At 41.0% G+C, this 26,407-nt stretch overlaps 4 protein-coding genes across 5 annotated transcripts; 2 read left to right on the top strand and 2 right to left on the bottom strand.

Moving 5' to 3' along the window:
• Nucleotides 1-248: 248 nt before the first annotated feature.
• On the bottom strand, nt 249-2,655 carry lrrc69 (leucine rich repeat containing 69). The gene is given in 9 exon segments (XM_085262594.1): nt 249-798; nt 986-1,075; nt 1,077-1,166; nt 1,256-1,353; nt 1,608-1,686; nt 1,689-1,848; nt 1,985-2,054; nt 2,191-2,317; nt 2,451-2,655. Coding segments are annotated over 9 exon segments (1,017 nt in total). The 5' UTR covers nt 2,646-2,655; the 3' UTR covers nt 249-690.
• Nucleotides 2,656-2,923: 268 nt separating this feature from the next.
• otud6b (OTU deubiquitinase 6B) lies at nt 2,924-8,239 on the bottom strand. Its single transcript, XM_085262967.1, has 8 exons — nt 7,977-8,239; nt 6,702-6,850; nt 5,240-5,341; nt 4,799-4,999; nt 4,189-4,309; nt 4,036-4,097; nt 3,819-3,925; nt 2,924-3,556 (listed from the first exon to the last, which is right to left on the bottom strand). The coding sequence occupies exons 1-8, from the start codon at nt 8,044-8,046 to the stop codon at nt 3,472-3,474; spliced, it is 897 nt and encodes a 298-aa protein (XP_085119093.1). The 5' UTR covers nt 8,047-8,239; the 3' UTR covers nt 2,924-3,471.
• Nucleotides 8,240-9,156: 917 nt separating this feature from the next.
• LOC146549357 (ras-related protein Rab-5A) lies at nt 9,157-17,033 on the top strand. Of its 2 annotated transcripts, none has more exons than XM_085263140.1 (6): nt 9,157-9,329; nt 12,549-12,769; nt 13,000-13,151; nt 13,267-13,389; nt 13,871-13,964; nt 14,396-17,033. In XM_085263140.1, exons 2-6 carry the CDS (start codon nt 12,604-12,606, stop codon nt 14,509-14,511), a joined length of 651 nt encoding a protein of 216 aa, XP_085119266.1. In that variant the 5' UTR covers nt 9,157-9,329; nt 12,549-12,603; the 3' UTR covers nt 14,512-17,033. The 2 variants fall into 2 exon arrangements, with proteins under 2 accessions (XP_085119266.1, XP_085119268.1); XM_085263142.1 differs by having other exon boundaries at nt 12,552-12,769.
• A 137-nt stretch (nt 17,034-17,170) lies between these two features.
• Nucleotides 17,171-26,377, top strand: kat2b (K(lysine) acetyltransferase 2B). Its single transcript, XM_085263135.1, has 18 exons — nt 17,171-17,870; nt 18,694-18,820; nt 18,915-19,060; nt 19,152-19,238; nt 19,340-19,521; nt 19,612-19,803; nt 19,971-20,074; nt 20,209-20,334; nt 21,087-21,220; nt 22,159-22,367; nt 22,461-22,587; nt 22,687-22,797; nt 22,891-23,034; nt 23,136-23,250; nt 24,188-24,218; nt 24,424-24,487; nt 24,579-24,663; nt 24,926-26,377. The coding sequence occupies exons 1-18, from the start codon at nt 17,670-17,672 to the stop codon at nt 25,117-25,119; spliced, it is 2,379 nt and encodes a 792-aa protein (XP_085119261.1). The 5' UTR covers nt 17,171-17,669; the 3' UTR covers nt 25,120-26,377.
• The last annotated feature ends 30 nt before the right edge of the window (nt 26,378-26,407 follow it).

A 26,407-nucleotide genomic window follows, 5' to 3' on the forward strand; every position in this document is an offset into this window, starting at 1 on the left:
AGCTAGTAAGCTCTGGAGGCGTGGATGGGAAATTAATTTGCTAGAAATGAAGTTCTCTCTAGCCCTCCCTCCCTCTCTCTATCTTTCTCTTGTCTGGCAGGTTGGAACAGATGCCACTTTCTGTAGAAGCCGATAGAGATGGGGCAGCTATAGCTGTGCAGTTTGATCAGCGCTGATGGGAAAAGGATGTGCCAAGGTGGATACAGACAGAAAAATAAAATATTCCATTGCTAAATGTAAACGGGTCTTCATATAGATTTTGCGCGGGTTAAACCCAGTGAAGGACTCCACAGAATTATCTCTTTACTGAGAAAAACAGGTGTGACAGGTATTCTCTCACAAAGGTTTTATGTTCAAGTATTTGTAAATAAAGTTGTTTTTTTTTAAAAATTGTGTTGTTTTATCTGTTTTCAAGGATTTTACATCGTTGTAGCTGGCATAAAGCCTGCATTTTAGAGCCCCATTGAAACGAGGGTCCCATCAATGTTCATTTGCTGCCATCTAGTGGCTACAGAGTGAAATGTCAAATAAATTTAAAGGACAAAATCACTGAGGAATGAATCCATGTATGCTTCCAGACCTACACACATCACTTTGATATTCATTGAAACATTTTGTGCCTTCAGTTTAAGAGATGAAACAAAATGTATGAGATGAAAAAGAAGACTGTATCTTTAAATAAACTTGTATTTATCTTGTAGCAACACCAAAGTAGGCGTGTCCTTCTGTGTTAAAGCACCTGTATGAACAGAGAAGGGCACGCACTAGAATAGTGAGCATACTCCTCATTTTCATCTCCTGTAACACAAAGGCAACAGAGCTCATTTACCTACTTCAGTCATTATGTATGTAGCATTTTTCAGCCGTATTGCATACTAATGTATATCTGCTTTAGCAGGTGTCACAGAATTATGTTGTTGAAATTATGAGGGCTATTATGAGGGACCTCTGAGGGCTAGAATAGGGGAAAAAACAATGGATTCACCTTCTTTAGATTTACATAATGCACACAATGCAACCAGGTGGTGAGGAAGGGGCTGCAGCAGACCGCACAAGAACTGGCGGTATCCAGCAGACGTCTTTAGATTTGGATAGTGGGGAAGCATCACATGGATTAGAGAGAACCTGTTTCTGTCCTCCCGCAATACAAACCTAACAACCACTTCCTACTGGTACAAAAGGAAACAGTGATATGGAAACAAAGCCAGCATTAAAGGAGCAAAATATCTATTTTTTTTAAAAGACTGACATTTACCTTTAATATAAGTACTTCAGCATACTGCACCGAAGTCATGAGCTCACACTGCACAAACCTGTTCCCTTCACAGTGCAGTTCCGTTACGGCCAAGTTATTTCACAGTACAAAAGTAGAAGCAGAGATACAGCTTGACACAAATATCTTAAAAGCTACCTTATCAGTATAGGAACACTATTTTCAGTCAAAAATTAACTTCAGGGAAATTTAGATCGTGTGAGTGGCCAATCAAATTACTGATTTTCCTAAAACTCTTGATTGGCTGACTAAAACAAGAAAAGAAAAGAAAAGAAAAGAAAAGAAAAGAAAAGAAAAGAAAAGAAAAGAAAAGAAAAGAAAAGAAAAAACATGGAAAACTCAACAGGTAACTGGTGTGGGATTTTATGAGAACCCTCCTCTGGTAGGCTGGTCAAGTAGTTTCTGGCTGCAAAAACAGCTTTGTCAGCTCTTTGCACTGGTACAGCTGCCGAGGAAGCCAGGACAGCTTGTTGAAGTTTAGGTTTATCTCAGACAAGCGAGTGAGATGACCAAGCTTTGCAGGAACTTCCTCCAGCTTATTGTCCAGCACGCTGAGGTGTTCAAGCATAGTCAGACTTGAATTTGAGAGGAGGGGGGGTTTACATGCAGCATTTTCACAATGTGTGCACACGTGTATCAGAATTAAACTGTCATTAAATGATTTGTTGACTTCAGAACCTATAATTGCAGATATAGGGAGTCATAACGCACCTTTTAATCCCTGGCGGAAGTCTGTGAATCTGGTTGTGGTTCAGATTGAGGACAAGGTTCTTGAAGCCACCTGTAAAACATGAATATTGCACAGACACACACACACACACACACACACACACACACACACACACACACACACACACACACACACACACAGATGACTGGAGCTTTGTATTAATCATACAAAACCAGTAAGAGCCTACCTATCACATCAGGTGGCACTACAGTAATTTGGTTTCTGAACAGGTACCGCTTTTTCAAGGACTCCAGATGGCCCAGAACAGCGGGAAACTCCTTCAAGGCATTATTTCCTAAATTCAGCTCAGCCAGCTTTCGGGCGTTGCAGGAGGAAAAGTATTTAATCACAAATCTGCGTGATGTGTAAAACATTTCAAGTGGCACCTTGGCAATTTTCCAGCAAATAGATAAGCTGCGAGCAAACAAACGAAGCGAGAAGACTCACTTGATGTAAGGAGAGCAGCTCAGTGGGAAGGCCTGTGATGGAGTTGTTGTTTAACAGGAGGACTGACAGGTTTGTGAGTCTGGAAACGCACTTGGGAACTTCCTTTATGTGCGTCGAGCTTAAATTTAAAGAGGCTGCTCCGGCATATAAAACCCTTATCACCCACTTTCTAGCCGCCGATTCCCTTTTAGCCATTTCTTTACGCCTATCGTAACGTTCTGTGGAGTTACCGTGGCAACAGCACGCTCTTTGACAAGTCAAAGATCTGATCCGGAGCAGCTGCGACCTCTGGTGGACACAGCTGGATATTAAACTGTTAAATATGGGTGGATTGATTATAATGGCCAGTTTTACCATGACAGTGAGGGTTTTTCATTTTTAATGCATGGTATATAAATTGTGGTGCCTATGAGGAATACAAGGATGCTCATTAGAAACATTCAGAATAAAGCTGTGACACACACACACACTCATGGTATTGTATGCATTTATGTAACTTGGTATCATTTACACGTTTAACAGCTCATTTCAGCCAAACAACACTGAAAACAACCACTCGTTGTCCACATTTGGTTGGTAGTCACACATGATAAGCAGCTCCTGAATCCTCAACTGCATGAGTGGAACTGTATTTTTTTTCTTTAAAAAAAAAAAGATTCAGCGATGCCTCTGAAAATGAGCTAAAAGGTAACCCTGTAATCATTAGGATTAGCCAGGGGTGACCCATGTAAAATCTTTTCACACATTCTGTTCAATTGTGTTTTTTTATTATCATTATCATGATTAACACAATGTTATCGTTTATACATTAGAAGTTATGTATTCATTTAGGTTTCACTCTCCGTATCTGACTTCAACACAGACATTTAACCGATGTGAAAACAGAAGCATTCTCTGTTGAGCTCAGCAATGTCTCGCTTGACCAGGGGTCTCCCTTCAAATATGTCATATTTTAGGGTGCTTTGTGTTAGAAGTTTGAACACTCTCTGCATTACGCCAACAGCCTTATGTTAACTCTCTCTCAGCTGTCCTCAGCATTGACTGGGTCCTTTAGCTGTTCCACAGAATTGTAGTGCTCTCCTAGACCATAAGCATGCCGCATATAGCTACAAGCAAAGAGACAGAGAAAAGGTTATTGTATAGGAGGAAAAAATAACGCAGTATATCAGTTTCCTAGCTTTGACATGCAGTTACACGAAAATCCAAACAGTCAGATTGGATTTAGACTGGCAGTAGTGAAAAATGTGTTTGTAAATTTGTGATTGCAAATTTAAAATGTTTAAATGTTTACTACAACTACATTCATTTGCACATTTTTACTGACAGTGTTGTACTCTGAGCAAAAAACATATTTGGAAACATTCTTACACAAGTGTGATGGGTTCGCCGTCATATTCCTCCCCAATTTTTATGGTAGGAGAGTCCGCCTGGATCACCTCGATCGGCAAATGAAGAACTTGCGTCAAAGCTCGAAGCTGCAAAATTTGAAAAATTAAAAAAAATCCATTATTAAAATGAATTGAAAAGTACAACAAAACACTTCACTGTGTATAGTACAGTATATGACAGTTAAGGAGGAACTCACTTCCAGTTGTCCACCCCAAGCTGATGTGTGCTCCACATCACTGCAGTATTTCTCAAACTCATCTGGAAGCAAAAGACAAACATGTCAATTGAATATTAACAAATATAGCAGTGAAAGTTTTACTTTCATTACCAAAAACACAGATGGTCTCACCTGTTGTGTACATGTCACCTGTGCTTGGGTTGGTGAGGAAAGGCAGGAAGTCGTCAGGATGGCCTCTCATGTGCTCGGCAGTGCGGGATCGCAGTTCCTTCACACTTGTGGGTAATTGGAGCTAAAACAGAACAGAATGCAGTAGAAAATGTGTTCTGTGTGTCTAAACTTGACAGTTTCTCATTGAGTCATTTTCTGTATGACAAGCTGTACAGACTCCAAACACGGAAGGTGTCAAAGATTGTCAGCAATGCTCAATTTCTTATGTAATTCCTGACTCAGTATATAAACTACAGCTACAGTTATTATTCAATTCAATTTTGTTTATACAGCACCAAATCACAACAACAGTCGCCTCAAGACAATTGATATTGTAAGGTGGACCCTACAATAACGCATACAGAGAAGAACCCAACAATCATATGACTCCCTATGAGCAAGCACTTTGGCGACAGTGGGAAGGAAAAATTCCATTTTAACAGGAAGAAACCTCCAGGCTTTAGAGGGCCAGGGCTCAGGAAGGGCGACCATCTGCCATGACCAGTTGGGTGAGAGAAGGACGACAGGACAAAAGACATGCTGCGGAAGATGCCTCTATAACAACATGTACCTTTGATCGCCGTGTCAGCTGATCTTCAATAGCACGGTACATGCAGTGGCCATCAGAGGAGATCTCCTTGATCTGAAGCTTTTGCTGGGCGAGTTTTTGGACCAGCTTTAAACCCTCCTGATGTCTCACACCCTGCAGGTTCTGCACCTCAGCCTCTGCTATCCTGATCTCCCTCTCCTTCTCCTGTGCAGCCCTTTTGTCCTATACGAAATCATTTAAAGGTCAAAAGCAGGTAAATACGGGTGATTTATTAGACTCCAACTTATATCTAGCAGGCAGAACTGATCATCAGAGACCTCTCTAAAGCAGAGACATCATGAATGTGAACTGTGGTAAACAAGGACGATTGACTATGAGTTCTAAGTGTTCTTCTTCAGGAAAACCTAAAATGTAAATGCATAAAGGTTCGACAACACACAAGTCTTTAAAGTTGCACCTCACCCTTCTCTTCTGGGCTTTGGTTACTCGCGGCTGTTTCGCCTCCTCTTGTTCTCCATCTTCCACCTTTACAGTCTCCACTCCATTTATGACCTCTTCCACCTTCTAATATTGAGTAAAGAGAGAAATGGTTATGTCGTAAACTAGGGTTGGGTTTTGATAATCGATTTATCGATTAAAATCGATTCTGGCTTGGATAACGTGATATCGATTCATTAAAATCCTGAATCAATTTTTTTATATTAATTTTTTTTCCCAGAAACGCCAGAATCTCAGGTTAAACCTCACAAAATTTCAACAACCACCAAACATTTAAAACAGTAAATGAGAGCAGGAACATGGATTCTGCACAAAGACGTAAAAACAAAGCGCGGACCCGCAGATCAGAATCAGTGAGATGTCGCCTTTCTCACCCGACGGCACGGACATGGTCGGGGCTGAAAGCCGACAGCTCGCTGATTCCGATGTTTCGGCGGGTCCACGCTTTGTGTTTACGCCCTTTTTGGGCTGATTCTAAAGCTGTTAGTTTTATCTCTCTCCAAACAATATTGACCGAACCAGCAGCAAAAGAAGATCCAAACTAAGCTCCACATAAACATCGTCATGAATTCCCTCTGACTTTTGCTGTTTTGCTTCCACCACGATAAAAATCACACTTCATGCACAACTCTCACTCTCTCTGTATACTTCAAGAACAGTTTCCCATCTAAAAATCTGTTTTCTGCATTATTCGCTTGCTTGTTACGCACAAGTCTACCGTTGTTTACAGCGCTGTTGGCCGCTGTTTTTTTTCCTTTTACTTACTTCCGAAAAGAAAGCCTCATTTCTGCTGTTCAACAGACTTCTGAACAAATGTAAACTTTTTTAAATTGTGCAAAATGCAAAACGTTTAGCCGTGTCTCTAATAAAACCGCTGTCATATGTTGATTAATGGTTTTCTTTCGTTTTTGATGTACTGCAGAATATTTTTATAAAATCCCAGGCCAGCAAAACCACCTTCATGTTTTTCTGTGTTTTATCTTCAGCTACTTTGACACAAAGGCATCTGCTGTGATGTTTACACCTTTGATAAAGTCTTGCGTGTGTCAGCTTCCTTTATATAGATACAAAAATATGTAAAAAATATGTAAATGTACTGATCTGAATTATAATATTTCTAACTGTCTGAGGCAAAACTTCCCAGATTTAAATCGAATTGAATCGAATCGTGGATCGAATCAATATCGTCACTGACCTAGAAATCAGTGACGATACCCAGCCCTATTGTAAACTGCAGCTGATACAGCACAAAGACTAGAATCATTTACATACTGAATGTATACTGAACACATACAAAAACCTTTTAACAGCTGTGTTCTTTCCCTTTCCATCTTACACTTGTTACCCCATTATGAAAGAGTGCTTCTACATTAATTACTAATCAAACTCTACCCGATTTGTCGACCATGTAAACATAATAAGTCACCTTTGTGTCAGCTGTTGCTTTGAGCTGCCTGAATTCCTCCTCATGTTTCTGACTCAGGTCAGCCTCAAGTTTGGAGATCTCTTCTGTCAGCTGTTTCCTCCTCTTCTTGTCATTTTTGGGGACTGCATTTTTCATGCCCTGGACTTTAGCTGAAAATGACACAAAGCAGACCATCAAACAAAACAGTACAACACAACAATACAGATGATGCTGCATACTGGTTAGAAAAGTTATACATGCACAAAACTGCCAACATAGTGAAGGATACACTGTCATAGATAGCACTAATGCACCTAAAAAAAAAGATTAAAATGTTTCTGCACCTGTCTACACCAACTGCACAAACAGCTGATTTTACATTATCAGACATTATTAATTATTTTGCAACATGTGGCATGTGAAAGAAATGTTTTGATATCAGTGGTCAGCTAAAGCAGCAACTCATTTTACATCATGAGCTACATACAGCCAACTTTCATAGTAAGTGAGCCAGACCAGTGAAACACCTTCTTTCAGCCAGTGTAAAGCAGTTAAACCACAAATTGAATCCTTGAGACATCTAAAAATAAGACAAAGAAGTGCAATTTCAAAAAATATCTCAGTTTTTCTACATGATAAAGAAATACTGCAGTAGCAAATGAAATAAATCTTTCAAAATGACTCTTTGGGTTTAAACCGTAGGAAACAAAGGTGTAAAATTACAGAAGCATTTCTGGTGGCTAACTTGCAAGACTTTTCCTTTAAAACAGAAAGCTTTGTTAATTGACAAAATTCTATTTTTATTTCTTTTCTGTTGTTTAATTACTTATCTATTACCTAATTACTTGGATGTAGTATGAAATGCCATGGTGAAGATCTTTTTCATTCGGAAAAACTATAAAGCTTATTAAAATACAAATCACATTTTCCAAAGCCGGTGGGGCCGGATTGGTGTGTTTGTCAGACCGAATCCGGCCCTCGTGCCTTATGTTGGACACCCCCTGGGCTAAAGTCATCAAATCCTTAAACGTTTCTCCCAACAGTGATCTGTGTATTAGAGGTTTATTACTCTAAAAGCAAAACAAACCACGCGATAAGGCTGGCAGTTGCCTCACAATAGTAACCACAGAAACGTCTGCGGTGACCATTATTTATTTACTTGATGGTCACTTAATAGCGGCTAAAGTAAGACTAAACACTCCGACACATAAACAACACACGGGCACGCTAACCAGCTACCAGCAAAGGCTGAGATGTTAGCCCACCAAACAAAAGAGCACTGTTAAAAGTAGCTACCCTGCAGATCTTTCTTCTCCTTGCGGTGCTGCTTTGCCAGGAGCTCCTCTGGTGTCTCCACCTCCTCCATGACTGGATGCTGCTGTTAAGGTCAACCACTAACAGTGCTTACGAGGTACATGAACCTGACTACCATATGTGTTATTAATGACTTGTTATAAAATGTAGCTCATCATTAGCACAAGATAAAAGCACACAAATACAGTGAACGATAAATAAAACGTGCTGATATGGCCTTATCCGGAAGAGAGGGTGGGGCTTCTTCTTCTTCGCCAAAGATAAACTCCGAGATTGTCTCTATACCGCCACCTCTCGGTATGTTGTGTACTACATTTCCAGGCTGTCTCGGGACTACGTTCTTTATTTTAATACATTTTATTAAATATATTTTAAATAAATATATTTTCTAGACACGTCGTGTTCATTTAATCTCATCTTCATCTAAGAGTGGACAGGAAAAAGTGTTTCCTCTTTCTTCGTATCTTGTTTTTAGATCTTTACCACTGGTTTGCAACCTGGGGAATAACAATAACCCTCTGAGACAGAAAGAAAACAAATATTTTGAATATGAGGGTTTGTGGTTATACTGAACAAGGTATGTGGACCTACCGGGAGGGAGGAGAAGAGGAAGACCTGAAAGGACATTTGTGGATGCAGTGAAGGAGTGAATACAGAGGGCCTTTGTGACAGAGGAGGATGCTAGAAGTAGGGTGAAATGGAGGCAGATGATCTACTAAAGGGAGCAGATGAAAGAAGAAGAAACGCCAAGAAGATCCAGTGGGTTTAAAATAGATTGCATGCTTCTTTTCAAAAGGGTATAACAATACTTGTCTGTAAATATTAATTTCAATTTAAAGGGGAAAAAATGTATGTGACTATTTAAATGCCTTTGTCCTCGTGACAAGGTCATCTTTAACCCATAGAAAAAGGTATCTATATTGTACCGAGTCTGTCTATCTAAATATCAGCTGTGTCTGATTTCCTTTTGTTAAATTATCCAGTATGATCCAATACGCATGAAAATATTATTTGTAATTTTTATTATTATTAATGTCTGATTTTATTTGTATCTCATTAAAAACAGATATCGAGAGCTGATCATAATATACAGTCAATCAAATTTTGCCTGTTAGCGGGCGTGTCGTGTGACGTGGCACGGGGAGCGGAAGAGCTTGTTTGTGTTTTGGTTCTAAGGGGAAGTTGCGAGAAGAAAGAAAGGAGGAGACGTGACAGGATTGTTGAAATTGTTTTCTCGGTCCCCCCCTCCCCTGACACCAGCTCATCACAGTGTCCCGGGTTCTGTGTGCGAACTGCAGCGGTGCTATTTAAAGTTGTACATCGCCTGGCTCTCGGGTAACGTACTTGTCACGAATCTACGAGTTGTGGTTTGCAGCTGGCTCGGTGACATGACGCCGCCGTTTGTTTAGTTGTCATCGGTGACTTCGTTAGCTAGCTATGTCGCTAGCTAAGTGCAGCTAATGTCGATGGTGTTTGGTGGCATGGGGGATGCAGAAATGCGGGCCTTTGTCCTGTCGAGTCCGCTTGTTCTCTTGTATACCAATAGCAAAAAGCTTATAATGTCTTGTATAGCAGGTAGCATGGCAGGCTTACAGTGACTTAGCTAATAGGTGGACTGGGTTCAGTGGGTGTAATGCTAACAGTGACAGCAAGCTAACGTTAGTGTTTGTTAATTGAGGGGCTCAGCTATTCCCCTTGAATCAACATTAGCTAAACAGCACCGGCAATCAGGGTTTCAATTCGAAAGAAAAAAACAATGGCGTTAGTTTTATGCAGATAGCTGTCGTGTTGTTTTTATGTCCTTACAGCAGTCGGGAGACTAATGACACCAGACAGCTAGGAATGCTAAGCTTTGCTAACAGCATAAACGCTAACAAGCTAGAGAACAAAAACACTTTGGGGAAAATGGCGGCCCCCTCTAACATCAAAACAGACCGATAGCCACTGCTAACATAGAGCGAGTGTGTTTATAGTCAACTAAGTATCGAGGGTTCAAGCCAAATATGCACGTCGTAGTCATGTAATGCGCAGCGTTTGTTGACAAATCGTGTCATGAGTGTGGGTAAATACAGTCACTGTTCTCATTCCAGTTCCTGGAGCTTGTTTGTTTTCTTGCTGCGCGTCTTCAAGACTTCGTCTCAAGGATAAGTCGATTGAGATAAGGTTGAAATGTTTTGGCATGACCTCGCCGGTCAATTTATTGACTCGTTTCCCCAAAGCTCTTTATTTGAAATAGACCCAGAAATCTGGTGGCTGTTATCTTTACCTTAATAAACTCTGTTATATGAATGCCTTCAGCCTTTAGTGTTGCGACACAAGTAAGAACGGTTTGCCACAGATGTGGGCTAGTGACGCACAGGTTTATAGTGTGTGTGAAAAAAGTAAATGCTATTTATAGAGCTCATTTTGAAATGACTGGAGTTGACCATAAGTGCAGTACAGGCACACTCATTTTGTAATCCACGTCTCAAGAACCCAATTACAAACATGGAGCTTACATAAACAGGGAACATAATAAAATATAATATTTAAGAAAAGAAATCAGAAAACAGCTGCATTCTACCAATGCTAAACAGTCAAGTAAAACAGTAGTACAAAACATTTACAGTGTGTTTGACCAAACACTGACGGACCTGAGGCTAAACTAAAAGCAGCTAAAACAGGTATGTCATTAGAGCTGATCTAAAATCATCAGTTGTTGAACCAGTCCCCATGCGCTTAGGGGCAATAACCACAAAGTCCCAGTCGACTGTAGTTTTTAGGAAAGAAGGGGACACTGAAAGAAGAAGTTAGGGTGATGATGACAGTGATTTGGAGGCAAAAATATGGAGATAAAAAGTGAATCGCACATTTGTAATGGCAAACATTTTTTTTTATTTGCTCTGTTGCATTTGCATTTAAGCAGTCCTGGCACAGTTACTTTATAGACTGACTTGCCTATTTTTGCAATTTTGTTCAGAGTACATTCATAGCTGTATCCTCTTAGTTATCTTGCAGATTATAAGCACATGTTAACTCTTAACTTATATAATTAAGTAGCACTTTTCTTCTTGGAGCAGTCACAGCTACTCGTTCATCCCATCACACATAAATGCATACAAGTGCTTTTTTTTCTTTACCATAGCGCCTTTTCTATCATTTGCATGCACTCTAGCTCACAATGCATGGATTGCAGGCGACTCAGGGTTCAGTGCTTTCCCCAAGGATACTTCAGCATGCAGTCTAGAGTAGCCGGGGAATCTATCCATCAACCTTTCAAGCCACAGCCACAGACACTCAAATGTGTCGTATGCTATTACGTACTGCTACCTTACAGTATACTATAATTCAGTACAACATCTTCATAAACTGCCATTGAGGCTACAGCCACCACAGATTAATGCCTCTCCTCAACAGAGTGTGACTTGTGTGGTTAACAAAGGTTGCTTTGTGCTTTATTGCACTGCACCATATATGTGAGTTTGATGCGAGGCGAAAGGCCAGTTTTTGGTCAGGCACAAGATTCCACTAAATTCACCCTGTGAGGCCAGACATAAGCCGTGATTATCTCCTTACAACAGCCGTCTGTGTTTTTTAGAAATTCTGAGCTGTTCATTCCCAAATAAGTTAGTAAGCACTACATGCACGCATGGTATGCATGCATGCAATGGTTCTCGCAGTTGTACCACACTTGTGTAATGTGGGTGGGTCTTTCCCCGGCTCTCTTTCGAGTTTGCCATGAATCACTGTTGTAGTTCATGACAAGGCTTCCTTTTCCTGGTGTTACTGTAAGTTACATTCATGAAGAAGTGTCTGAAATTTCTGCATCCCCTGTCAAAAATTGCACATGCATTCAGAACAGGCCTTTGTGTGTTTGAAATGCTCGCATGTTATTTTTACTGACTTGAAATGTTCACAGAATAATTCAGTTATTAGCGTTCTAAAATTGCATTTACAGCCATAATTTGCAGATAAAAAAGATAGCTAATTGATACAGGCTATCATTTTCAATGCACTGTATATGAATTATATTTGAATTTATTGATCACATAAATTTCTTCATGTTGCCTAAACTGCAGTGTGAAAACCACCTGTTTCTTTGAAACACTCTGTGTGTGAAAACCTTCTTAATTCACAACAAATTGAAGTGATACCAGTGGGTGCATGCTTGACTTTGATGTGTGCAAGTATGAGTAAGAGATGTAGTCTGTAGTCTGCTCTGAGGAACTTTCATTGACCTTTATGTCCCAGTCAAAATGTCAAAAGATTGCCTAATTTAGTTACTTTTTTCTAGTATCCTATTCATTAGTCGGATTCTAGTTTTCATAAGATTTGTAATTTTATAATGATTTTCAGAGGAAGCTGATCTTATATTTATAAATTTGTTGCATGATTTGAATATATGAGTAATGCTCATTTGTCTTAAATGTCAGACTGTAATCTATACAAAAATAACTGTTCCGTTCCTGTTATGACTTGTTAAACTGCATTTGAAGGGAAAAGAAATTACAAATCTCTTAGAGTTTAATATCTGTTTTTACTCTGTGAACATGTTTGTTCTCGTGCTTCCTGCAGCAGAAGTCCCGACAGTGAGGTTCGGCACACAGGACACCTGGGATCTGACTAGGTCATGGCCAATCGAGGAGGAGCTACGAGACCCAATGGACCAAATGCAGGGAATAAGATCTGTCAGTTTAAGCTGGTGCTGTTGGGTGAATCGGCTGTGGGGAAGTCCAGCTTAGTGCTTCGCTTTGTCAAGGGCCAGTTCCATGAATTCCAGGAAAGCACAATAGGAGGTAAGGTCATGTCATCAAATCAGGATGTTTCTGACAACCTGGCAGTTCTGTTGTTTTTTTTTGTTGTTGTTGTTTGTTTTGTTAGTTTGTTTTCCTGAGAAGTCCCCATTCAGAATACTGATGCTTTTGTGTTGACACATTTATCAGCTGTTTATATGACCTCGTAAAGATATAGTTTTGGTGTCGTTAATGATCACGCAAAAATGACTCGTCTCTTCCTATCTCCACAGCGGCCTTCCTAACCCAAACAGTGTGTCTTGATGATACAACAGTGAAATTTGAAATCTGGGACACTGCAGGCCAGGAGCGTTACCACAGTTTGGCACCAATGTATTACAGAGGAGCACAAGCTGCCATTGTGGTCTACGACATCACAAACGAGGCACGTTCATCCTCGACTAAGACCCAGGCCTTCCAGAGCACTTGTAGAGCAAGTTAAAACATGAAAGTAGCATTAGATGTTGACAAGTGGTACCGTGTCTTCATTTTTATTTCAGGAGTCCTTTGCACGGGCCAAGAACTGGGTGAAGGAGCTACAACGACAAGCTAGCCCTAATATAGTCATCGCTCTGTCAGGAAACAAAGCTGACCTGGCTAACAAAAGAGCTGTGGACTTCCAGGTCAGTCTAGACAAACCTTAGACTGTGTCTTAGGCTTTCATGATTTTACAATTATTATTATTATTTTTTAATCTAATTTTTCTGTGACCTTTATGTGTGGAGTTTGCATGTTCTCCCTGTGTCTGCGTGGTTTATCTCCGTGTACTCCAGCTTCCTCCCACAGTCCGAGCACATGTAGTTAGTACAGTTATTTAATTGGTGATTCTAAATCTCTCATAGGTGTGACTATGGTGTGAATGGCTGTCTGTACCTCTCTGTTAGCCCTGCGACAGGTTGGCAACCCGTCTCCAATCCCACCGCAAAACTGAGTTGGATGAGGGGAGGAAAATAGGTGGATGGGTGATCACGTTCCTAGCAGACGCTGTATTCTAGAGCCATGACTTCCGTTTTTAATTATCCCCTAATTGTGTTTCTCTTATGCCTGAAGAAATGCGTGTTGGAGGATGTATTAAAAATTCGTTTGTTTACACTGTGTCAACAGGACGCCCAATCATACGCAGATGACAACAGCTTACTTTTCATGGAGACATCGGCCAAGACGTCTATGAATGTGAATGAGATATTTATGGCCATTGGTGGGTAACTTTTAGGACTCAATTTGTAGATATTTGTTTTTCTGCATATTTCTATTATTCGGAGTTAGAACTGTTCCCTCATAGCAAGAAGGTGATGGCTTGAAGCCCAGTTTAGGGCTCCTTCTGTGTGGAGTTTGCATGTTCTCTGCTACCCTGGGCTTTCTACTGTAGCTCCAGTTTTCTTCTGCTGAAAAGTACACAAGGTTTACAAAGCTGCTGTTAGGCTTGGACAATCACAAATTCCTAAGAGGTTTCAGTTCCTGCTTAAAATGCAAGTTAAAAATTAACTGGAGGACAAGGTCAAACTAGCATGATTGATGTGTTTGTTAATGATTTTTTTTTTTATCATTTGTAGCTTCTCTTTTCTGAAAATCGTTGTATTATTTATTTGTTTGTTTGTTTGTTTGTTTGTTTGTTTTGATTTCTTCCAGCAAAGAGATTGCCAAAAAATGAGCCTCAGACTGCAGGAGCAAACACTGGGCGCAGCCGGGGAGTGGACCTGACAGAAGCTGCCCAGCCAGCCAAGGCTCCATGCTGCAGTAACTAACATGAAGAACACCCTCCTCCCTACCAACCTGTATGGCAGTAACTAATGTGGTCAATGCCCCAAATGCCACTGCAGTTACTAATGCAATGTGTCACCTACTCTCTGAAACAAGAAAATATGCCCTGCACTCGCCACCCCACTCGTCCACTTTTAACAAATTCATTGCCATCACACTGATCTTTCTTTGCGGTTCTGCCTCTTTTCCTCCATTATGGTTCTGCTGCTACCCGGGGAAGCCTCCTAACCACTTTGTCTTACTTTCTGCCATCGAGCTTGTTACATCTATCGTATTATTGATAGATCAGTGATCGCAGGTATTAGAAACATTAGAGCACCCTTCCTTGCGTTGTCATCATCTTTACACCGTGTAGACATGAGTTTCATCTGGAGGAAGTGATCACTTCTCTTTTCTGGGATAGCTTAAGTCTTTAATGTTGCATTTCTAATACCAGTCTTCTGTTTTTGTTCAATTTTTTTATAACTTTGTTGATTATTGTTTACTGTAATTTTGTCAAACTTGTGGATGCACATGCTAGCATATTTAGGCGGCCTAAAAGTTAAAGAGTTACACATTCAATCTGCAGTAGAGCAGAAAAAGTTGGTTGGAGGAGTGTGTTCTTGTTAATCTCAGAAAGAGGAAAGGTGGAGGGGGCAGAGAGAAATTGTAGATTCTGTCTCTCTTGTTGTTTCTAGGGCCCTTTATCTCGTAGCTGGGAGGGGGGGGAGAATAGTTGGTCCTTATAACCCCACTCCCTCCATTAAACCCAACGTAGCACTAGTGCATAGCTTCTCACACCACCTTGTCTCCATTCTGGGCCCGTGCCTGCTCCTAGCTGTCCTTCGTGGCATTGTGCAATGTTTCACAGTATTTACTCTGTGAGTTGTCTGCAAGGACCAGTGCTGCGCAGCAAATCCCCTTGTGTCTATAAACACAGCGCAGAGGCCTCTACGGTACACGTCAGTGTCACCAACTGCCCACTTCATGATGTGTCCGTCCATAAACCTTGTGTAGACCACCCTTTTGTTGTCATACTGCGGTCTCTTGGGTTTCTGTTTTTCAACGATTTATTCTTGTGCGGTTACTTTTTCCATTGTGTCAATGTTGCTCGACTGCTGGGTTTGCACTGGGGGTAAATCGAAGGTGATAGCAGTGAGTGGGGAGTTGCAATATGTAAAGTTGCTTCTTAATTAATATCGGAATCATAAATGTTTGACATCTTCTCTTGATTAGAAAGTGCTTTAGACACGGCGGTGTGTCATTCTGTACAAAGCCCGGCCCGGGTTTGCTGTCTGGTGACAGATTACATCCTTCGACTTATTCACACGCATTTATCCGTGTGTTTTGTTGTTTTTGGCTTTTTTTTTTTAACACACATTTCCACAATTAAACACACACACGCCACTGACTTGTCGTCTCCCTCCCCACCTTCCCCTATTCCCTGTAAGACCTAAACATCACTGTACATGAACATACACACAGTCTGTTACACATCATCCACACCTTTGTCAAGCACACACTCTGTCCCACCGACACACAACCCCCCTAATTGTTACACACACATGCACACACACATACAGAGTACTTTTAGTAAATAACTCTTTTTACAGGTCTGTCTTACTCATGCCTTGCACTAATGATGTTCATGAATATATCTTGTCATGATTTCAGCCAGTGTGATATATAAATATATATATATATATATATAAATATATAAATATAAATATATAAATAATATACTGTAAATAAGGTGTTGCAGTGTAGTCTACCTTTTTCAATTTACCAGTGACAGGACTAATGCTTGCTAGGGAGTTGTCTAGATAATCATAAAAAAGTGTACAGTTAGCAGGAAGGGGAAAAAAAACAGCTACAATCTGGGTTTGGAGTTTTGTTGCTGTTCCTTTTTTTCTTTGTCTTTTTTTTTTTTTTTTTTACACATATAAATGGTTAAATTATAATCAGTGGTGGTCTTTATAAATGTATCTAGTGTTTATTAACAACAACAAAAAAATGAAATTGCATTTATTTAGTCATCTGTCTTGTATATTTCTGTCATAAAAAATATATCCAAACATGTTTTGTTTTTTTGTTTTTTAAGATTATCTCTTTACTTTACACTTCTCCATTTTTTTCTTGTCTATGCCTTGTCCAGAACTATTCCTCCTCCTACTCCTCCCTGTAAGTAGACGTGAGCTTTCAGAGGCACAGGTTGTAAAACTCCAGAGGAGTCGGACACCACGCTGCACAGTTTTTGAGCTTTCCTCTGTCTGTCCTACTACATCTCGCTAACATTGTGACGATAATTGTAGGAACAGTAAAACAACTATCAGCTGGCACAATGGCGGTTTATGAATAGATGATTTAACACATAATAAGGATGCAAATTGTAATTTTTTTTTAATTTTTTTTGTTTTGCAGTGAACACTTATTTGCAGCCAGAAACATTTAAATGCAAGCATTTTACAGTACTGTTATGTAATGACCAAATAAATACTGAAATAAATTTGATCATTTATTATTGTAATCAGGCGGTGTGCATGTGTGTGCGTGCCTTTATTACCTCTGGGCCTCAATAGCTTTTTTTATTTTATTTTTTTTACTTTTTGTCTACTACTCTATATGTTTGTTTTGTCCTCTGGAGGTTATGACCCACACTTTTACTTCCCTCATACTCATCATGAAACTGATGAAAGCTTCTAATCATCATCAATCCTGAACTTTAACCTTTTTTTTATTGTTGTTGTTTGGGTGAGCATACTTAAGACATTTCCACATGTTCACTGATATGATGTGAAAATATTTTTAAGGGTCTATAAATATATTTCTAAATGGTGTTGCTATTAATTTCAGTAATTTTTCAGTATAGTCTTGGAAGTCACCTGTGCCTGACTGAAAGTATGGATCCGCTTTTTTTCCCCGCTCCCACCACGTTTGACCTTGAAATTTTGCTATAAATGGTTGCATTTTGTGACCTCTCCTCTTTGAATTGTTGTGGAGTTGGCCTATCCCATGAAGGTCCCCTAGCGGAGGAAAATGGGCCTACAGCGAGAAATTGAAAATAAGGATGAGCGCCATGTCTGATCCTCCGTTTGTGGAATAGAGCGGACGGCGCAGCGAATATTCCCCGGGCTGGCGGTCCCTTCGGGTTTCGGTGGGAATCATGGCCGACAGCGCTGGGATTCAGCAAGGTTCGCCGGCCATCGGAGCCGCGGGCCTGGTTCCGGCCGCTCCTGGAGCCGGAGGCACGGAGGGCTCAGGCGCCGCTAGAGGATCCGCACGTATCGCCGTGAAGAAGGCACAACTACGCTCCTCGCCTCGGCCCAAGAAACTGGAAAAACTCGGAGTGTATTCATCCTGCAAAGTATGCCACATCTGCAAAAGCAGGGCTTTAAAGCGGGGTAGTTTTCGGGGCTCATACTTAAAGTGTGCTGCATTTCCTGGGCTTGGTTGCAATAGTTTTCAAAATGCAAGCACAGCAAAGGAAGCCATTGCCGCACTTGAGTTTCTTGTGTTTTTTCTTTTGCATGCATGAACCAGTTACTAAAGAGGTAATACTAAAAAAATAAAATCCTGACACATTAAGTGTTTTGGAGGGGCTTTTTTTACATCTGGACTTTTCAGCAGGGGCCTTGCAGCTGCAGCCTGTTACAGTGTTACTGCTTCTGTCAAGGTGGGGGGTTGGTGAACGTAAACATTGGCTTGACGCTGGTTTTGGGAGTAGCTGGCTGTGTGCACAAGGTCTGGATACGCGTGTGTGTTTGTGTGCGTGTGTGTGGTCGTGCACGAGACCGTCATAGCAGGGGGGGGTAAACAGAGAGGAGTTTATTGGGCTTATGCAGCGTATGATCCGCAGAGAGGGACGGGGTCTTTGTTTTGACAGGGTGACAGCTGCTGGCGGGGGCGGAGTTTGTTGTTGTTTCAGGGCGCATGCTCAGAACAGCACCTTCAGCTGATCATGTCCCCGCCCCCTGTTACTGTAGAAAGTCGGGCATAACATCTCTCGTTTAACCTGAGAGAGCCTGGAAAAGCTTTTAAGATATTTATGTAATAAAAAAGCAAAACTTAACAAGTTGAATGGTTTTCCTTAATTGTTCTATGTAATCTGCCCCCATTTATTGCTCATTTGCTGCTTTTAATATCGTCTTTGTGCCTGCTTGTACTCATTTAACCTCTATTTATCGCAGGCTGAAGGAGCCTGTAAGTGTAATGGCTGGAAAAGTCAGAACCCCCCTCCTACACCTCCTCAAACAGAGCAGCAGTCCAACGCAGTCAACCTCCAGGAGCCCTGTCGGAGCTGCTCTCACACTTTGGGTAAGTCGGCATGCCCACCAGAGAAGCTGCATCAGAAAATAATACCAAGAAGGGTAAGCTAGATGAATTTCATTGGCTTATTTCTTCCTTCCAGGTGATCATGTGACCCATCTAGAAAATGTTTCAGAGGAGGAAATGAACAGGCTTCTTGGTATTGTTCTGGATGTGGAGTATCTGTACACGTGCATTCACAAAGAGGAGGATGCTGACACTAAACAAGTCTACTTTTCCCTCTTCAAAGTAATTTTATTGCTTTACACTCGATTTGAAGCAAGGTAGAGTTTTCAGATCTCGCTCGCTTTAAACAAACGCCATCTTTTTCCATTGTCAGCTGCTGAGGAAGTCCATCCTACAGATGGGTAAACCAATGTTAGAAGCACAGGAGAGTCCGCCGTTTGAAAAGCCCAGCATCGAGCAGGTAGAGAAATAAGTCTCCACTGCACAGACTCTTTCATCCTCTGATCTTTATCTTACTTTTGATGTATTTGTTCTTTCTTTTACTCCACGTTTCTGAAATAGGGGGTGAACAATTTTGTCCAGTACAAATTCAGCCACCTGCCATCTAAAGAACGCCAAACCATTATGGAGCTGGCTAAGATGTTTCTCAACCAGATCAACTACTGGCAGTTGGAAACACCCTCTCAAAGACGCCAAAGGGTGCCCAATGACGACGCAGCTGGATACAAAGTCAACTACACTAGGTAGCAGAGTAGACAGATATCTTGTGCCTGCCTTTCCTGCACCAGTACAGTTACAAGCTGTAAGATAATTATGGGATATGCTTGTTCCAGATGGCTCTGCTACTGCAATGTTCCTCAGTTCTGTGACAGCCTGCCCCGCTACGAGACCACTCAGATCTTTGGGCGGACGCTTTTGCGTTCTGTCTTCACTGTGATGAGGAAACAGCTGCTGGAGCAGGCCAGACAGGAGAAGGACAAGCTCCCTCCTGAGAAACGCACACTCATTCTTACACACTTTCCCAAGTAAGAGATACAGAAGGCTCACATGCAGTTAGCCACACAGGCCTTCAAGTAGCTACACTCTGGGATGTGCTTCACATCCTCAGTATGAAACCAGACCGTAGCCACTTATGTAAAGTTGACTGCTTGTTTTAATATAGTTAAGTAGTTGTTGTGATTTCTCTGCTCAGGTTCTTGTCAATGCTGGAGGAGGAGGTTTACAGTCATAACTCTCCAATCTGGAGCCAAGACTTCTTGGCAGGGGCAGCGGGAGGGCAGATTCCTATCCACACAGGTGACACGCCCTCCCACACACCCTCGCCGAAATGCCTCTCAAGATGACACTTGTTTTTTTTATGAAAAGGTTAAAGCCTATGACTGAATAAATTCAATTTCCTCTGTGGTTTTTTTTTTTTTTTTTTTGTGTAGTTATAAGTGCTGCTTCAGTGGCCAGGCCGCTGTACTACAGCACCAGTCCCGTGTCAGTGGACCCGTCCACCTGCGGCAGTGTCAGTCCTGCCAGGAAGGCAGCTTCTGTACTGGAGCCAAACCCAGGTATTGCTGACAAGCCTGTTATTACTCACGAGGTTTCAGTTAAGCCAACTTATTGCGTAACAGTACAACAACAAAAAGTGTGGACCTGAGTAAAGTCAGCCTTGTTTTACACATTTAAAAGTGGAACGGTTTCTACTTTACAGCGAAATGACTCAAGTCAGCCGTCCTTTAAGATCGTTTCTAGTTTTGGAGATTTTTATGCTTTTAGTGTAACCCTGTTTTAAATGCTGCCTCTAAGATCTGTCATCACATGAAGGTGAAGTAAACCCCAGAGCTGCTTCTAACAAACAAAGTACATATAGGTTTAAAATGAAGACTGAAGATAGTAGACTTCAGATGTCCGTCACTTGTTTACCAACCATACCAACAGTACCACATCACCCCAACAGAGCACTTTGCTCTCAGACTGCAGATTAACTTGTGGGTCCTAGGATATTTAAAAGTAGAATGGGAGGCAGAGGCTTCAGCTTTCAAACATCTCATTCTGTAGAACCAGTTTCCAGGATTTCTGTCTCCACCTGCTTTCTTCTTTTTCCCTCTAACGCCAGTAACAACAGATGGCTGCCTCTCCCACAGCCTGGTTCTGTTGGAGCTTTCTTCCTGCTAAAAGGGAGTTTTTCTATCCCACTGTTGCCAAGTGCTTGCTCAGAGGGGGTCGTCTGATTGTTGGGGTTTTTTCTCTAATATTGTTTTTACCTTACAACATAAAGCCCCTTGAGTAATGAGAGCTTTCCTCTGTGTACACTCCCCAGCTGGAGAAAAGCGTAAACCTTCTGAGCCCCTTTCCCATGAGGAAAACAAGAGACCCAGGGTGGTTGGTGACATCCCCATGGACCTCATCAATGAAGTCATGGCGACTATCGCTGATCCTGCTGCCATTCCAGAGGTAACCCATTATTGTTTAGTCACAGCATGGAGCCCAATTAGTTGGAAGTAAATTTAATCTTCATATGATAAGTATGATAAGTAGTAATTTGGGCTAAAATTCTATCATTTCTATAATTATAGCCCACTTATAAGCTGTTTGTCAGAAACTGTATCCGAGTGCTTGTGAGGCCTGATGATTTCCACTTCCTCTTCTTGTATAACGCTCCCTGTTATGTTATCTTTGCCATGTCGAAAACTTAATCGCGAGCTTCATATGAAATCTGAGCCAATCACTGCGGCGCGGTGTCATCTATGAGTGGGATAAGATAACGGCCCTTTTTACACTGTTGCTGTATGTGACAAAAAGTAAAAGTGAGAAGACACACCAGCGCATATCACTCCAGCTTCTGATACACAGCTGTTTTCTTGAAACCTTTCTGTCAGTCAAGACGTCTCACATCTGTAAATCAAGTGAAGATAAACGGAAATGGCCCGTGCTCTCTTCTTCAATTGTTTTGGGGTTACTCCTAGTTTATTTTGAAACTGGCATCACCTGCGATGCTTTTCAATCTGACTCAAGTCTTGGATTTTTAAGAGAAATAAGAAGGCACTGCAGATTTGCAAAGGGCAGTTATGTAATCTTCACAGATACCATCCAGACCCACAGCCTCTATCAGATTTTCCAGGCTGACACTTTATAACAAGAGTAAAAAGAATTAAAGTCATTAGATAATTGTAAATCTTCTCATCCTTCCAGCCTAATCATTTTCCTGTCAGTGTCAGATCTCATGGTAATTGGTCTTAATCTCCTTCCAAGCTGCCATAATGTGTCTGTATAGCACTTCATTTATTTTTTTTAGTCGTAGGTTAATTGTCCCTGCACAAAATGTTCAAGTCCTCTGCACATCACAGCAAATTTTGGACCATGATTTATTTGATACCTTCCTGTCTGTGCAGACTAGCCTGCTATCAGCTCACTCTGCACGTGACGAAGCCGCCCGCCTGGAGGAGCGCAGGGGCGTGATTGAATTCCACGTCATTGGGAACTCCCTAAACCAGAAGCCCAACAAGAGGATCTTGATGTGGCTCGTCGGCCTTCAGAACGTGTTCTCCCATCAGCTTCCCCGCATGCCCAAGGAGTACATCACGCGGCTGGTGTTCGATCCGTGAGTGTAACTCTGCCTCATCGTCCCACCTTAAGTTCAGAGGGTTATAGAGAAGCAGATTCCCTCTGTAAAATTCATCTTTTTTTCTGGTAGGAAACACAAAACGCTGTCCCTGATCAAGGACGGGAGAGTGATCGGAGGGATCTGTTTCCGGATGTTTCCATCGCAAGGCTTCACAGAGATTGTCTTCTGTGCCGTCACCTCCAATGAGCAGGTCAAGGTGAGAGCGTGCCCAGCTTTATTTCTCAGCTTGGTGGGTATTCAGTGATATCTGGATGGCCGGCTCTAACCCTTTCCTGGTCTGACTGTGTGGTTGCAGGGTTATGGAACACATTTGATGAACCACCTGAAAGAATATCACATAAAGCATGAAATCCTCAATTTTCTCACTTACGCTGATGAATACGCCATTGGGTACTTTAAGAAACAGGTAACATTAATAACGGCCATTAGTAACAATAATATAATAAATAGAGGCAGTGCATGGCAGCTCCAGGATAAATTATTACTTCCTCCTTATCAGGGTTTCTCAAAAGACATAAAGGTTCCCAAGTCCAAGTATGTGGGCTACATCAAGGATTATGAAGGAGCCACACTCATGGGCTGTGAGCTCAACCCCAGCATCCCCTACACAGAGTTCTCTGTCATCATCAAGAAGCAGAAAGAGGTGTGTGGGTGACTTTTAAATGAACTCTTTAATATTTTATTGATCTAAATGCTTCTTTCTGTCCCCTCAACTAAGATTTTTTTCTCATTTGTTGCCTTCAGATAATCAAGAAGCTGATTGAGAGGAAACAGGCTCAGATCAGAAAAGTCTATCCAGGGCTGTCCTGTTTTAAGGATGGAGTCCGGCAGATTCCCATTGAGAGCATTCCTGGCATACGTATGTTATTCTTTTTCAGTGTTGGGTAACCTTGGCTTTTAAAAGTAGCTTGATACATTACAAGATTATTGGCATTAAAAAGTAATGATTGCCATTACAGCATTAATGCTGAGGAAAGTAGGCCACTTACCACATACATCCTGTGCAATTAAGCTGTCCAACTTATTGGTTATATTATCTACTGGGTTTTTATGGGCTTTATCGTACATCTACCTCTATAATCACCATCAACCTTGTTAATTTCCTCGGAGTGACAGGTTAGGCAGAACTAAAAGCTAATTAATCAAATACTTTTCGGATTTAAAGGCTGTTCTCTATGAAATCTGGATGGGTGGTTATTTTCCGTATGTATGGCTACCAGCCAAGGACTAGAGCAGGTTGCACGTGAATGCAAGAATTATGATGAATTTTTTGAATTTGTTTTGTGGCAACAAGACAAGCAGTAATTGCAATGTCACACAAGAAAAACAGTGGTTGGAGACTGCAGGGCAACCAAAATTATTGCACTCAGCTCGCTATGTGCCTGCCTTTGAAGTGGTTGCTTTGAAGAAGGGAACCAGATTGTAAACCACTTCCAGTCAGCTAACATCTCTATAGAAACATTGGTGTGTCAGGACAGTGAGAAATCAGCAATAAGACTGAGTCAGCATCATGTCTGCTATTGCAAAGACTGACTGCAAGTTGTTTAGAGTCTATCTTTTTTCCAATTAAATGGGAATTCGTTGCAGACTTTTGCCAGGTTTAGAGTGCAACACGCTCAACCTCTGCGTAACTAATTGGTCATCCAACTACTTCCAAAAAAAATTCTGCACAATCATTCGCCAGCCAGCATTTTTTTGTGGTTACACGGAAGTTGCTGACCTATTCTTCCTCTAGTGACTAGAGAATGACTCCATTCTGGTGTATGAGTGTAATATTAGTTTATTTATATCAACAGGTGAAACTGGCTGGAAGCCTGTGGGCAAAGGGTAAGATGCTCCACTAATGATTTGGCTAATGTATTCACATTATATATTTGATCATTTTTGTCAACAATGATACAGTCAGACATTGTCTCTGGCCTTCATTTATGACAAAAATTTGCAGGCAATAATAACACGCATGCACATCTGGAAATAGCACTTCGCTAGCCTCAGTTTTATATCGTTTTTTCTACCATTTTTCACTCTTCAGGAAAGAACTGAAAGACCCCGATCAACTGTATAGCACTCTGAAAACTATCCTCCAACATGTGAAGGTGAGGGATAGACACGTATAATGTGGTCTACATCTGACACACACATACACAGACAAACAGTTTTCTTAAAGGACTGCTTTATGTGTTTTAGAGTCACCAGAATGCCTGGCCTTTTATGGAGCCTGTGAAAAAAACAGAAGCACCTGGGTACTACCAAGTCATACGCTTCCCCATGGGTACGTGTGTTAACAAGCACAGTTGTCTTAAAGGGGAGGAGATGAGTTACAGTTTGTGTATTACTAATTGTCTGCACTAGTCATTGCATAGTTGTACATTGTTTTGCGGTACGACAGCAGATCATTTCTAATTAAAGTCCACATCTTTTACTGTTGTTATTCAGCTGGCATTAAAGCATGAACTAAGTGGGGTTTATTTGTTAAATGCTATACTCATCCAACCACTGAAAGGTATCATAATTGAAATTTCACATTTTTACAGACCTCAAGACAATGAGCGAGCGTCTAAAGAGCCGGTACTACACGACACGGAAGCTTTTTATGGCCGACATGCAGCGAATTTTCACAAACTGTCGTGAATACAACCCTCCAGAGAGCGAGTACTACAAGTGTGCGAACCTACTGGAGAAGTTCTTCTACACTAAGATCAAAGAGGCGGGCCTAATTGAGAAGTAAACCAGAGGAAGAGATTTGTCTTCACCTGCACAAGGATGAGGGTGTCCTGGGACAATGAACTATTGTTTTAGACAATGCAAAAGACAAGCAAAGCAAAGGACACGACTACTGATTCTGGAGTAGATAGGTTTCAGAAACATATCTTAATGTAAAAGGTGCAAACGGGTCTTGGATGAACACTTTTGTAATGTTTGATGCTTGCTGGCCTAGACCATAAATCAGTAGCTTAGAATACCCTGAAAGATGGGTCACAAGGGGAAGGCCTCATTTAAGAACTGTAAGACTGTTTCCGTTTCCAGACAAAAGCATTGTAGTTTTTGTATTTGACCATGTGTCTCAGAGGCCCATGGAAAGAAAAGAAGAGCAGTAGTAAAACATTAAGCAGAGCAGGTGTTGTTTGTGTGCTGAAAGCACTGTATCATGACAGCTGATCAGAGATTAACCACCCATCTTACTTAATCTTTGTTTTCATACTGCCTTTTCTGTGTCTGCCTCCTCCTCTCAGTTGACTCAGGTAGAGATGTCATGAGGAATTGCCGCATGCGCGGTAGATTAGTGTTACCTGTGAGAAAAGGGACTGAGAGTCCAAGTTTTCCTGTCTGTAAAACTCTACTCTTGTGAGCACGCATGACGTTAATGAAGTCAAAGTTTGTCTGTGAAGAGTTCATCCTGCCAAAAGAGGAATACATACTTTAAATTTGTACAGATTTTAATGCACTTATACCCCACTGTACATTTTAAATGTGTATATAACATATATTTTCTTTCCCAGAACTGAAAAAGGACAACAAAAAAACCCCAATCTTTTGCTTTTATCGTGTCACGTAGGGCAATTTGACTATCAAAATGCACTTTTATTTTTCCAAGTATTAGTTAACATGAATGAGAGCATCTCCTTTCCTTTAGAATTTGTTTTACATAGAAATTACACTGTTGACTAAGGACTAATTTAATTATCTAGAGTATATTCTTATTTATGTGCTGTAATTTAGAAGAATGATACTTAAGGCAAGTTCTTAATTTATTATTTCTTATTTTTGTCCGGCAGATGGAGATTGATAACTTTATACTTTGGAGATAAACGAAAAGATTGTGCAATACTATGTACTTTTACTGTTTTGTAAAAAAGGTGTTTGTACTTTTCAAGCTTTAGAAAAAAAAATACCTTTTGTAATGTCTGGAGAGATAATTTCATGCTTTCTACAGTGACATAGCATTAGCCTATTTTATAGACTGAATAAAACAGAAGTGAGGCTAATTGCATGTGTGCACTTTTTCCTACACAAAG

Source organism: Mchenga conophoros, linkage group LG22, assembly GCF_057382185.1.
Source record: "Mchenga conophoros isolate Kocher_MC1m ecotype Shallow Benthic linkage group LG22, M_conophoros_male_GT1.1, whole genome shotgun sequence".
Taxonomy (NCBI): domain Eukaryota; kingdom Metazoa; phylum Chordata; class Actinopteri; order Cichliformes; family Cichlidae; genus Mchenga; species Mchenga conophoros.